This window comes from Penicillium psychrosexuale, assembly GCF_028828465.1.
Source record: "Penicillium psychrosexuale strain IBT 29551 chromosome Unknown utg000004l, whole genome shotgun sequence".
Classification (NCBI taxonomy): Eukaryota; Fungi; Ascomycota; class Eurotiomycetes; order Eurotiales; family Aspergillaceae; genus Penicillium; species Penicillium psychrosexuale.
Window position 1 is genome coordinate 34,551 of NW_026643189.1, and position 13,753 is coordinate 48,303.

The window sequence follows — 13,753 nt, forward strand, 5'->3', positions numbered from 1 at the left end:
GTGTAGATCGGTATCGCGAGCTGTGATTTCAAAATTTCGAGGGTGTCTGTGTCGGGCGATAGCCCACCGAGATGGTAGTCCTTGCATAACCTTGGGCGCAATTAGTGATAGAACGGAGGGATATTTAGCAACAAGGAAAACAAATTCAGGATGCATGTTGCCGGGAGCTCGAACATGAATAAGATACTCACTCGATGCGGTCCGCTCCTGCTCTCGCAGCAACTGCGGCCGATTCTTGATTGAAGCACGCAATCTCTAGGATTGGTCTTTGTGTAATATTAGCTTGACTCATGATTTTGATTGGTTGGTATGGAGAGGACGAAAACAAGTGGGAAGACGCGCTTTTGTGCGACCCCGCGCGTCACCTGATTGGAGATGTTACAACCGTGCCCACTACCTTTGTACTATCTACTCAGTGGCTAGGTCTTTTTTATTATGAATTTTGATCCCTTGTCTCTTTGGATACGAATATCAGACAGGCGCAGCAATGTCGCTCTTTCCTCACCTTATGGTCTTGTCACCAGAGCGGGGAAAAGCAGTCTGACGCGATTGTCTTGGATCCTGTAACATTACTTCATCTTCCCATCCTTACGTTTCTTACACTTCGTACAATTGGCACAATTGTTTCACCCTCCGCGGACCATGTCTCAACGACCAGTTATCGCAATCGCAGGCCTTGCTTGTGAGACCTCTAGCTTTTCCCCCGCTCGAACACTCGGTGGGGCGTTTCACCCGCGCCGTGGCCCGGAGGTGACCGAGGAATACGCATTTCTGCATCATGGCACTCATCTAGCAGATGCCGCAGATTGGAAGGGGGCACTCATAGGCCATGCCCTTCCAGGTGGAGTCGTGGTTCGAGCTGATTTCGAACAACTTTCCAGGGAAATGTTGGAGCGGTTGGCTGGAGTTGTCGCTTCAAACCCCATCGACGGATTATGGTACGATATCCATGGCGCAATGTGTGTTGAGGATATGGAAGATGTGGAAGGAGAGCTTCTTCGGCGGATTCGAACTGTTATTGGTCCAGATGTTTTGATCTCGGCATCTATGGATTTGCATGGAAATGTGTCCCGAGAACTGGCCCACCAGACTGATCTGATCACTTGTTATCGTATGGCACCTCATGAGGATGAATTGGAGACCAAAGAGCGGGCTTGTCGCAATCTGGTCCATGTTTTGACTGCGCGAACCGACACTGGGAGAAGGAATAGACCCCTGAAAGCATGGGTCCCAATTCCTATCTTGCTGCCAGGAGAGCAGACTTCGACTCGCAACGAACCAGCTAAAAGCCTGTATTCGCTCGTTTCCGAGATCGAAGCGATGGATGATGTCCTCGATGCAGCCATATGGGTTGGCTATGCGTGGGCAGATGAGCCACGAAATCATGCTGTAGTAATGGTCACTGGATGGAATAAGGTTGCTATCGCTAGGGGAGCGAAGAGACTTGCGTCTTTGTTCTGGCAAGTCCATAAAGACTTCCATTTCGTTGCGCCGACCGGGTCTTTCTCCGAGTGCATTGACAACGCGCTCGCATCCTCGAAGAGGCCTTTCTTCATCTCTGATTCAGGAGATAATCCTACCGCTGGTGGATCAGGCGACGTGACCTTCGGCTTGGATCAACTGCTGAAGCGATCAGAGTTTTCCACAGAATCCAGCTCATCTGTGATCTATGCTAGTATTCCAGGACCCCAAGCAATTGACGTCATAATCAAGGCTGGCGTGGGTGCCACGGTGACGGTAACCGCCGGGGCACAAGTGGACAATCTCCACTCTGGGCCTGTCACCATGACTGGACGTGTTCATTCCATCAGGTATGGAGATCGTGATGCCGAAGTTGAAGCAGTGCTACAGATTGGAAGTGTGTTTACTATCCTGACTAAATTCCGCAAGCCATATCACCATGAGAGTGACTTCAACGGTCTCGACCTTAATCCCCGAACATCAGATATCGTCATAGTCAAGATTGGCTATCTCGAACCAGAGCTTTTTGATATGGCGGCAGACTGGATGCTTGGTTTGACTCCTGGTGGTGTTGATCAAGATCTACAGCGTCTTGGGCATCGTCGCATCCCCCGTCCAATGTGGCCCTTTGACAAAACGTTCCATAGGGCCCCAGATCTCACACCTCAGCTGATTCCATTTTCGAACGAGGATTTGGAAACGCATAAGGAATGAGCTTTCGAATATCATGATACCTCGTTGTGCATGTTCTACGACTAGTGGATCTAGAGATTTCTTTCCCTAATGCATATCTCTGCTTCCCTCAGTTCCTTGGCATGAAGAACCACTAAGGTGTTAGCATAGTCTGCCTAACTCGCCCACCAGCCTTTTTCATACCCAGTCGAATTAAGGATGCGCCTAGAGACTATTGGCATATGGCAATGGGTAAGAACTAGAAAGGACGGTGCAGGATCTCTAATATTGAAATTACGGAATGAAAGGAAGAAACAATACGCATATTTTCCTGGATGATCGATGGACAGGAGAGAAACAGAGAAACAGAGCTATGTAGGTGGTGTCACATGTGTTTGCCTGTCAGACCATGAATCCACACAAGTTGGAGCTATAGAACTGTGATCTCGGACAATATCTCCATATTTATCAACAGCGGCGGGTTGTAGTGAGTCAGTCTACTAGTGACTTTACCGGAGAGTATTTGCATTTGGACTCAGAATGTAAGCCAAAGGGAGTGGGATCATGATGGTTAATTGAGATTCCTTCTTGAGCCTAGTGGAGATTTTCTGCAAAAGACTCAAAGTTGACGCTTCGCATTAATATACGACATAGTCTGGCTGATCCGGGGCATGTACATGATTGAATGTAAGCCTCATATCAACAGTATAATTTAGAATTGCCATCTTAGGAGGAATGTGACAATACTACTTTCGTGTCGCTCTAGGAGGAATATGATATATCAAGCAAGGTATGCTCGCATTCCTTTCGCTTTGCTTATATAGGTCGTTACATCTAAGTATTGTTGTTGTCTCGGCGAGATTACACAAGCCACTCATTTAAACCCCCCGAAGAATGAAAGTGTTGGAGAGTTCGTTTGCATTCTAGGATCCCCCCAGTATGGGGATGTATGGCTACCCTCTCACTGTCGTTGAAATTAGAATGTTCGTTATTTCTCTCGTGATTAAATTGCATGGTTGATGAGACAAAATCGCCCTGTTGTAGAATATAAATATCAGTTCGATTCATGTACAACAAGTTCTTCATTCCTCGCAGGTATTTTCTCATCTAACTTTCCTCGTCATGAATATCATAAAGGTAGCAGCAATTTTGATCTCGATCTCGGCGGGAGCCACTGCTCAAGACTACAATGCTCCACCTCCGAATCTCGCGGATCTACCCCCGCTGTCTTTGTTTGAGACTTGGAGGCCGCATACCCATGTGCTGCTACCCAACGGCCAGATCGGCGACCCATGCGCGCACTATAATGACCCTGAAACAGGGCTCTTCCACGTCGGGTTTCTCCACAATGGTACCGGGATCGCCGGTGTTCTGACGGATGATTTAGTCCACTTCTACGATGTCAACCTTAATGGTGGCTATTCAATCGTAGCTGGCGGTCCCAATGACCCCCTTGCCGTTTTCGATGGTTCGGTCATCCCATCTGGAGTTGACGGCGAACCGACACTTTTATACACCTCGGTCTCGGCATTGCCAATCCATTGGACGCTTCCTTATATCCGAGGAAGTGAATCGCAGTCTCTGGCGGTCACCTACGACGGTGGACAAAACTTCTCCAAGCTAGAAATTCCACCTGTTATCCCTGAACCCCCAGAGGGCCTGGATGTAACGGGTTTCCGCGACCCTTTTGTTTTTCAAAATGGGCCACTCGACGAAATATTTGGCAACGCCGATGGTACTTGGTACACAATCGTTTCAGGCGGGGTCAAGGAGATTGGACCTGGCCTGTTCCTCTACCAGAACACTAGCCCCGGCTTTGAACAGTGGGAGTATCTTGGAGAATGGTACCATGAACCGGCCAACTCAACATGGGGCAATGGCGACTGGTCAAAAGTATTCGGCTACAATTTTGAGACTAGCAACGTCTTCGGCCTCGACAGAGAAGGATACAGCCACAACGGCAGTCCTTTCATGACCATTGCAGTAGAGAGTTCATACGTGCCCATTCAGCCCTCGGTCTCCTCGCTACATGCACAGCTTTGGGCAGCAGGGTCAATTTCAATTCCCGAGGGTGAAAACGTGACATTCGTCCCTGATATGGTGGGTGTCCTTGACTGGGGCTTGGCGGCCTATGCAGCAGCAGGCAAAGTCCTACCCGCGTCCTCCCAAGCGTCTACCGCCAGCGGTGCCCCAGATCGTTTTATAAGCTATGTACGGTTGACTGGAGATGTTTTCGGAGGAGTTGTGGGCTTCCCATCAGAGCAACAAGGATGGCAAAACACATTGTTGACGTCGCGCGAGTTGTACATCAAAGACATCCCGAACGTGGTCAACAACCGTCTCGTGAATGAGATTGGCTCGTGGCGTTTGGCCGCTCACTCACCCTCCACGGGCAACTGTGTCAAACTGGAAACACTCGGAATCGACATCGCGCGGGAGCCATACAACGCTATGAAGGCTGCTCCTAGCTTCACTGAGCCAGACCAAACTCTTACAAGTTCGGGTATAATTCCGTTCGGTCGCTCCCCGGAAACAAAGTTCTTTATTCTTGAGGCTGAGATCGACTTCCTTGCACGTTCGTCTGACCTGCGAGTCGGTTTCCAGATCCTGGCATCCGATTTGGAGTCAACCACCGTTTATTATCAGTTCTCCAACGAGTCCATCATGATTGATCGTTCTGAAACGAGTGCTGCTGCAAATACAACCACCGGCATCGACAAGTCACCAGAGTCGGGGCGTCTTCGTCTATTTGACATCAACGACTGCTGTGGCGCCGATTGCGGCCATTGTGGCCATGGCGGCCACGGGTGTGGTCACAAGGGTGAGCATGGTGAACCTTATTCGACTAAATGCAAGTCCGACATTTCGTCGGAAAGTCATGCCCACACCTCCTCATCGAATGGGGTCTGCGAGGATCGCATCGAGACTCTCAGCCTGACCATTTTGGTCGACAACTCTGTCCTGGAGGTATATGCCAACTCTCGCTTTGTGCTGTCTACCTGGGCCCGGTATGTTTCCCTTATCCCCTTGGTTTCACATTTTCACAGAACGTAAACTAACTCGACGGAAGGCCTTGGTATCAGAACTCGACTGGGATTCGGTTCTTCCAGAATGGGGAGGGTGAAGTATCTTTCAGCAACATTCGCGTTGCTGACGGGCTGTACGATGCTTACCCAGACAGATCTCAGTAAAGGAGGGACAGCATACTTGAAATTTTGGCAGGAATTTCGAGTCTCAAATCTGTTACGGTTGATCTTGAATTCTTCAATTTTTTCAAGCCCAAGACATTAATGCCTTACGAATGATGCGTTGTCTGGGTAGAGAGAAGATGGAGCATCTCACGTTTGTGAAGGTCGAGATTATTCGTGGGCGATAGACGGTCAGGGGTATTGGAATCGATAATGACAGATGACGATGAGGATATATGATGATACATGCGGTTAGGATGCAGTTGAATCGATGAGAATGTTTTGAAATTGCGAGAGCTTCAACGCCTAGAAACTAGAGATTTTAGAGATTTGTATGGTAGCAAGCTTCAACATGGGATTTTCGATGCATCCCTCTTCCGCGTTTTGGACCGCCCCGTCAAGCTCGGTGATGTATTGACCAAGCATCGCTTTGTTGGACTGACAGACACGCGTTGTTTCTCGGCCAGTAATCCACGCTGTAGCTTGCACGTCGACTGGAATGACATGGCCACCGAGATGCTCACTCGCATATTTGTCACAGGCTGAGCGAGTCGTCGTAGTCTTCTCGAAGAATGCAAAGATTTCTTGTTCAACCTCGTAATTCAGATCGTTAGTAGCTGGTTTTGCGTTCGGAATGTTTGGAATCGAGGAAATTCAGCAGAAGAGTGGTGTGCTGACCTGGGGCAGGCTGGCTAATCAAGGTCTTATGCATGAGACAGCTATGTTGTACAGCCACTTTTAGGTGTGGGATTTCGGCCAGAGAAGGACTTTGCGGGTAGTTTGTATAATAGAGGAGCCAATAAATACACTTTCATAGGCAACCAAAGGCCACATGCTCGAGCCTTCACGGACAATTGTCCGCTTTGGCTGCATTTCTACTAGGAACCATGACAATGATGATGCCGAGTTTAAGAATGTAGAAAACGACTTTGTTGCAGATGCGGCTTTGTGGCAGGCTCGAGTAGCAGGGCGTTCTCGAAATGGTATCTAAGCGCTTTATTGTGGAAACGGCGACCAAGACCTTCAATTGTGAGTGTGCGTTTGGTGGGGGAGATAAATGAGTTCGTGTGTCTTCCACATCTCTGTGGGAAGACGGGCTGCTGGTAGACTGATCAGTCCTCTCAATAATCCAGGCGTTGAGATACCAAGACATGTTTGGGAGTTATCAACCAAGGTTTAGCTGGTCAAAGGAACTCGGGCTCTGGTTAGACAAAAAGTGATTCGGGTCTGCTACTATGCGAAGAACGCGCTGCTGAACTTCCATGATGCATAAAGTGCAACAGTGCAAATAAGGAAAGTCGAATCGTTGTCGTCATCTTATCCCGCGTGATCCGCTCATGATTACATAGCTAAGCAAAACGTGATGCTTAGTAATGTTGGTAGTTATTGAGGCCTCACTAACTAGTTACGCATCACAACTCGAACTTATAAAGTCGCACTTCCTACACTAGTCTCTCAACTCGTGTCTTGGTACAAACTGCATAGGGCAACAATGAGAACGTCAGAATGCATCATTTAGAACCGCTTGGTGAATCCGGCAAAACTGATGCTATACTTGGATTCAATCACAGCAGATGAGTCACCTTGAAGGACAGTGTATTGTTCACTACAAGATACGCTGGTCGTAGTTCCTGTCGGTGCCGCAGTCGCATGTCGTGGTTGTGGAAGTGGACTTGATGGCGACACGGACGGCGTAACCAAGTGAAAGATACTGGCAATCGTCACCAATGGCGGTGTTCCAAGCATAAAGCTGGGAAAAGTGACAGTGTATGTATTTTCAATCGCAGCACACCCATCGCCGGACTTGGCCGTGTATTGTTATGTACAAGAAGGAGTCATTCCCGTCTGGATCGGCGCAGCGGTGGTTATGCTAGTCGTAGTGGAGGCTACGGCAATACAGATCGCATAACCTTGCAAAAGAGATTGACAGTCATCGCCGATGGCAGGGTTCCACGCATACTGCTGAGCAAAGGTGACCCCGTAATTCTTTTCCAATTGTATCACAGCTGTCGCCAGACAAAATGGTCTATATAAACGATGAGGCAGCGAGTGAAGTGCAACAAAATGTAACTAGTACAGAGGATGGCAAAACGGAAAGGAATGTAAATGGTGACACGAGTCAGCCGTTGTATTGCCAAAATGTCAAGAGAGATTATTAGTGAATTAGGAAAGTGGTGAAAACCACTTCTGATTAATAGAAAATTGTACGGTCGACGGCCATCGTAAAACAAATGCCCATGGATCCATATGACCACACTCTCCCCAATCAACCGCGCTGCCACCAACAAGAACCACAAAATCATGTCTTTCTAAAGAAGTTGAGGCTTATTCCATCTCATCCTCCTTGGTAGTGCCGAGCCAAATTCGCCCATGATTAGCCGCGTCCTTTTCGTATTGGAGGCTCATAGTGGACAGGTGACTGAGGATAGTTCCAATGGCAATATCGCCTTTGCTCTTCTTGGTGCGACCCAAGTCTTCGAGCCATTTCCATTTGTTCAAGATGAAGTAGACGAGGGCGAGCACTACAGTCACGCCAATGCTGTACCCCCAACAGCGGACGACATCGACAACGTTCGTGAAACCATTGCTGGTCTCCTGATTGATATATTGATCAAAGGGATCGGTTATCATATCCTGGTTCGAGAACCACCCAAACAAACAGAAGCAGGTTGCGAGCGCATCCACACCGAGGATAGCAATGATCAGAGGCAGGGAGGGCCAAGTGTTGCCTCCACGCGTCACAAAGATGAGCCAGTTTTCCGTCAATGCGACCTCCAAGAACAAAATCTCTTGGATTGAGCCCCAATTCTGGAAGAATCCACCGTTCGGCAGGAACATCGTTGCGCGGATCACCCACGTCCCGAGTGCTAAGAGGACACCGAGGATGACAGAGATAACCCAGATCTTCGGCAATTGCCACTGGACAGGTCGGCGCTCGAAGGATGCGTTGTCGTAGGCCACCGCGACCGTCGCAAGGTCGGCAAACAGTGCGAGGAACACGACTAAATCAGTGCGGATGCTTTCCTTGATAATGATCATGCTAGTGACCAGATAGACTTCGAGGTGAATGCAGAGTGCGATGCGATACTGAATATATGATTTCATACGTTGAAAAATTTGACGCGCCAACTAGCAGCAAGTTAGTGATCAATGTGCAGAAATTGATGAGTTGAGTAGATCGAACCTTGATAGAATCAATGATAGTAGAAAGCCCTGGCTCGAGGAAAACAATGTCCGCGGCAGACTGAGCTGCTTCCGATGCGCCTTCCACCGCAATACCACAGTCGGCTTTCTTCAGCGATGGGGCATCGTTGACACCGTCACCCGTCATAGCTGTAAGATGACCAATATCTTGTAGCATTTCGACTACCTGGTATTTGTGCTCTGGGAAAACCTCGGCGAATCCGTCCGCCTTCTCACATAGTTCACTTGCCATCGCACCGCTAAGACCACCACCGATGAGTCTTTCGGAGTTGTAGACTTTCGTTCCTAACGCCAGCATTTTGCAAGTCTCCTTGGCAATAGCAATCGCGTCGCCAGTCAACATCTTAACTGCGATTCCGAGATTTTGGGCCTCTAAAATCGTCTGAGCGGTATCATCCCGGGGCGGATCGAACATCGGTAGCATTCCCAATAAGGTCCACGGTTCGTTACCTTTCTGGACGGCGACACCAAGTGATCGAAAGCCACGGCGAGCAAAATCCGTCGCCTGCTGTCGATATAACGTGGCTATCGCTTCATCACAGTTTGTCAACTGAAGCACTGCCTTTGGCGCTCCTTTTGTGCAGGTATACCGCTCGCCATTTAGGGTCACAACCGACACAATTCGCTTCGAGACTGGATCAAATGGGGTGAAGCTTAGGGTTTTCCACGGTTGGCGCAAGATATCCTTCGCTTTCGGATATTGGTTTGCAGACAAGATTGTAACCTTATCGATCGGATCCAAAGAACGGACATTGTGAGAAGAGGCTAGAATGGCAACCGCAAATAACCAGTTCACATCAACGCCCTCGGCGACGTATGGCTCCTGGATACTGAGCTTATTGGCGGTCAATGTTCCTGTCTTATCAGAACAGAGGATGTCCACACCCTAGTCGGTGTCAGTGATCGGGTTGAAAATCGGTCGTGAGAGAAACTTGGGATGGGATACTTACAGCCAAAGACTCGATTGCCGTAAGCTTCTGGACGATCGCTTTCTTCTTGGCCAAATAAGCCGCACCGACGGCTAGAGTGGTGGTCGTGACAACAGGCAGCCCGACGGGCACACCAATGATGAACAGAGAAAGGGTAAAGTGTAGGAGGGTCTGTTGACCGGGAGAGGCAATGGGCAGGTTGCGGAAGAAGCCTCCGATCCACATGATCAAGATCCATGCCATCACAAGCACCAGAAGAGCCGTACCAATCCCGTCCATGACCATCTGGAAATGTCCTGTCCCGGAGCCGCCCTGTTGAACCATCGCCGCCGTGCGACCCACAAAGGTCTTGATTCCAGTCGATTGAACAATGGCATAGGCCTTGCCTCGTTTGCATCCAGTCGTGTAAAACACGTCGTCACCGGCATAGCGGTCCACGGCGAGAGACTCTCCAGTAATTGCGGAGTGATCGCAGGCCAGAACGGGGAAGTCCTTATGTTCATCCTCTTCCGACGATTCCTCATCCTCAGTTGCTTTCTTCTTCTTCTTGTCCAGCTTGCCTTCTTGCCGCATTTGTTGATAGTTCTGCCAGCCTGTCTCTTTCTCTTGATAGTCGCAGACCACTTTGGCATCGGCGGGGACTGAGGTCGCCTCTTCAATGACAATCTGAACATGACAAGATGTGTTACTAGAGGTAAATAGTCAAGAGGATAGGGAGCTCATCTTACCACGTCGCCGGGGACCAGGTCGCGGGCCAAGATATCGATTTCCGTTCCATTGCGAACAACCGTGCTGCGCATTGCAATATCGGCCTTCAGGCTGGCCACCACGTCCTCGGCCTGCTTCTCTTGGTACCATCCGACTGCAGCGTTCAGACAGAGAATGCCAATGATGACACCAAAGTCAATCCATTCGGCCAAACCGGCAGCGAGCAAAACTGCAATCTCCATGACTGTCGAGGTCCGGTTAGTGTGTCACTGTCTGCGTTCAATCGGCGGGGACGCGATAGTCTCTCACCATATAGAATTGGACCTTGGAAATATCCCAGGATTTTGCGGAATTGATCGACTTTCTCCGCCGTCAATTCATTGAATCCGGTCACCTTCCGCCTCTCCTCGACTTCCGAGTCCGACAGGCCGTGATTGATGTCGGTAAACTTCCAGTCATCGGGGAACTCCTGTCCGACGCCGATATACTTCCAACGGAACTTTCTCTTCCGCCATGGCGCAAACCACACGCGACTCTCGCGAATTTCGCCTTCATCTGCCTGGTCCCATTTCGTATCACGGTAGGTGGACATCCATCGCACCAGGCGCGTGTATTCATCGATCTTCACATCCTCCTTATAGGAAATAGCAGAGAATCGGCGCTCCGCAGCGTTATTTTCGACGTCGCGGTTGGGATTGGATACGGACGACATTCTCCAAAACAGGCCTCGTGGGGGCACGAGAACAGCGACGACAGGGGAACGGAAGGGGAGAGAGGGGTTTTATTTTTCACTCGCTACAGTGATCCTCTCACGAAGTGATTATTGAGTAGGAATTAAAACGACAGAGGCTGGACTATATGAGGTAGAGGCTCGAGGTGGACCTGGCTGACCTGGCAACCCGAGCTTTCTCAAACGAAAAGAAGCTTTCGTCTTGATGTCATAGACCGGTCCGTTCATGCCGGTGCAGAGAGATGAGAATGACGCCAAGAATGGAAAGATTTGAAGCTCGCTTGATATCCGGTTTACCCTATTCGTCGTATATTCGGTCCAAGCGAAAGCTAAAACTTGGTTCCGTAGCTTCCAGACGTGGGTAACATCCGGCGATATCTAAGCTCAGTACTCCGTATCAAGAATCAGGATTGATATTGACGAAGTCGCAAGCCGAGCCCTTCTCGTGTCGTCACAGAAGTCAGAGAACCGGAAAAGCTATAGACAACTCTTCTTCCGCATTGAATTCTAGCAAAAATCTGCTCCAGGGTTTTTGTTAACTGTTGCTTGCCCCTTTGCCATCTCTTCAACCCTAGATCTTCCCCGTTGAACACCTTCTTTCGGGCACTCTCTCACAGACTGCTCAACACCTCTGATCTCTGATTTTTACGATCACCCCTCCTCCATGTAAGTCAGACTAGATCATGATCACGTTTTCAACCATGGCACACCGTTGGATTTCTGACTTGTCGGAGCTGGATCTAGCTCAACTCGGTTCGTTGCTCTCAAAAACTGCATCACCAGATGGCTGCCATTCATCCTTCCCCCGCGAGGGGTATCGAAGTCCGCGATGAGCTCGTCAGGCGCAATTGGGCCTCGCGAGAACCCGGGCCTATTCTCGTGTTTTGCATTGTCTTTATCGTGGGTGTTGGAATTCTTGCCCTTATTATACAAAAGGTCGTGAAGGATCGGAGGGAAGAGCGCGCGAAATGGGAAATTACGGAGATTAAGGATTGAGGGAGGTGTTTTACCGAGGAAATTTGTAAAATTGCGTACCAGATTGTATCTAACTCTCCATGCTTCAGCTTGCGCTGCGCCTAATATCAACCAAATATTTTGATTTTGAAATCCCAGTGAGTCTGTCAATCTAGTAAGGTCCATCACGAATTCAGTGAGGCTAGCAGAGAATGCCATGCCGATTCTTCTGTGCCAATTCTTCCGTGGTGAATATGACCCCCACACATCTGCACATCTGAAGATCCGAAGTAGCCGGTCGGGTGGAGAACCCCCCTGTTCCCCAGCCAATGAGGCAAAAGAACTTAAAAATAAGCTATACTATATTGTATCTGCCACTGCTTTAGATGATCTCACGAATAAAACTTCCAGGATATTCCCGCCCTTCCTTGGGGCTAGACTTGGGCTTGATCTGACTGATGTCATACGAGACCTGATTGACTTTCGAGCATTTTCTGGTTTGAATATGATTGATCAAAGTCTTGAATAGCATGCTGAGGCTGCTGGTACAGTGGGGGTCAGGACCAAGCATCATGATATCATGAGCTTGCCGAGATGAACTTCACACGACTCGGATGAAGTGTAGTCCTTCCTCCATACAGCAAAACTGCACTTTTGCACAAATCTAGGCCCCGTTCGACTGCGACGGTTCAAATTGGGTTTCTCCATTCCACGGCAACCTGCTACATTCCTGCTGACACGGAGGTCAAAAGTGTTCAGTCCATCGATGCACACAGTCGGAGGCCCACAGGAGGACGACCTCTACGATTCTATCTGTGTCCAAATATCATTTCAGAAAGCTTGACGTGGATGGACTCGGTCTGAATTGTCTCGATTCCGTTTAACAACAACGACCATGTCGAAGCCCACGCGAATCGCAAGCGAAACGTCGGAAGTATCCGTTGCCTCATTCCCCACGAGAAATCGTAACAAAAATATTCGCAAGCCTGCCAAAGAGCCTCTGCGCCCAATCGGCCTGCGTTGTGAATACATGACAGAGCAGAAGACACACCTCACCCTATACCCAGGCGGCAGTGCCGTCTCCGAATGCGCCTATTCCATCCAAGATGAAAATGGTGCCGTTCTCTTCACCGTAAGCGGGCGAAGATGTAGCCCGCATTATTGTCGGGAGGTGCGAGATCAATCAGGTCTGCCCTTGTTCGAAATCCATCAACGATCGCGCTGGGTACGCAATACATGGACCGTATCCCTTCCCGGTTGCCGGACGACCCCCATCGCCATCGGTCGGCGCAGTCTCGGCGGAGATCTGCATCTGGAGCTCGAGAACTTGATACAGGTAGATTGCAACGTGAAGGAACGCAAGTTGCCCATCGACCTCGAGAGCCATGGCCGGGTTCTGACGATGTATGACGTGGTGGATGACAATCGTAGGATTATGGAAATCAAAGAGAGTATTCGGCATAATAAAAAATTAGCGTTGTTGTCCTTCTGCCAGGCGGGATATCGACCTGCCATGGATATGGTGATTATGCCAGGCATGGATATGGCCACGGTAAGTCTTTCAACTTTGAATTGCATCAATCTGGTCTGATCGAAAACATAGGCGGTAGCGATTGCGGTGATTGTATCTGCATCGAGTTTTCCGGCCCACCGGAGTTGCTAGTGAGTGACGATGTTTAATGGTGATGAATCGTGCAGGGGATCATGTTATGATATGAACTGATGATCCTCCAAATGTTATGAATTGGGGGAGGGGAAGCAAGGCGTTCGGTGTTTGGACAAGTATTTACGCTATCATCGATCCTACGAAGGTATCTAAGAATGTATTACAAAGGGGCATAGTGCGCAGGGTCCTTGACAGATTAACCAGGCCCGATGACCCCATGATCATGAAGCATTTGGCACCA

The 13,753-nt window shown here is 49.3% G+C and overlaps 5 protein-coding genes across 5 annotated transcripts; 4 read left to right on the forward strand and 1 right to left on the reverse strand.

Annotated features, from left to right (window-relative positions):
• Positions 1 to 642: 642 nt before the first annotated feature.
• Positions 643 to 2,175, forward strand: N7518_005816 (M81 family metallopeptidase; the record flags this gene model as incomplete). Its single annotated transcript, XM_057186743.1, has 1 exon — positions 643 to 2,175. One exon carries the CDS (start codon positions 643 to 645, stop codon positions 2,173 to 2,175), a length of 1,533 nt encoding a protein of 510 aa, XP_057038446.1.
• A 1,080-nt stretch (positions 2,176 to 3,255) lies between these two features.
• N7518_005817 (glycoside hydrolase family 32 protein) lies at positions 3,256 to 5,324 on the forward strand (the record flags this gene model as incomplete). Its single annotated transcript, XM_057186744.1, has 2 exons — positions 3,256 to 5,141; positions 5,204 to 5,324. 2 exons carry the CDS (start codon positions 3,256 to 3,258, stop codon positions 5,322 to 5,324), a joined length of 2,007 nt encoding a protein of 668 aa, XP_057038447.1.
• A 2,322-nt stretch (positions 5,325 to 7,646) lies between these two features.
• N7518_005818 (uncharacterized protein) lies at positions 7,647 to 10,874 on the reverse strand (the record flags this gene model as incomplete). The annotated part of the gene is made up of 5 exons (XM_057186745.1): positions 7,647 to 8,450; positions 8,506 to 9,411; positions 9,476 to 10,120; positions 10,183 to 10,406; positions 10,472 to 10,874. The coding sequence occupies 5 exons, from the start codon at positions 10,872 to 10,874 to the stop codon at positions 7,647 to 7,649; spliced, it is 2,982 nt and encodes a 993-aa protein (XP_057038448.1).
• An 801-nt stretch (positions 10,875 to 11,675) lies between these two features.
• On the forward strand, positions 11,676 to 11,888 carry N7518_005819 (uncharacterized protein; the record flags this gene model as incomplete). Its single annotated transcript, XM_057186746.1, has 1 exon — positions 11,676 to 11,888. One exon carries the CDS (start codon positions 11,676 to 11,678, stop codon positions 11,886 to 11,888), a length of 213 nt encoding a protein of 70 aa, XP_057038449.1.
• Positions 11,889 to 12,741: 853 nt separating this feature from the next.
• On the forward strand, positions 12,742 to 13,509 carry N7518_005820 (uncharacterized protein; the record flags this gene model as incomplete). The annotated part of the gene is made up of 2 exons (XM_057186747.1): positions 12,742 to 13,398; positions 13,450 to 13,509. 2 exons carry the CDS (start codon positions 12,742 to 12,744, stop codon positions 13,507 to 13,509), a joined length of 717 nt encoding a protein of 238 aa, XP_057038450.1.
• Positions 13,510 to 13,753: the final 244 nt, after the last annotated feature.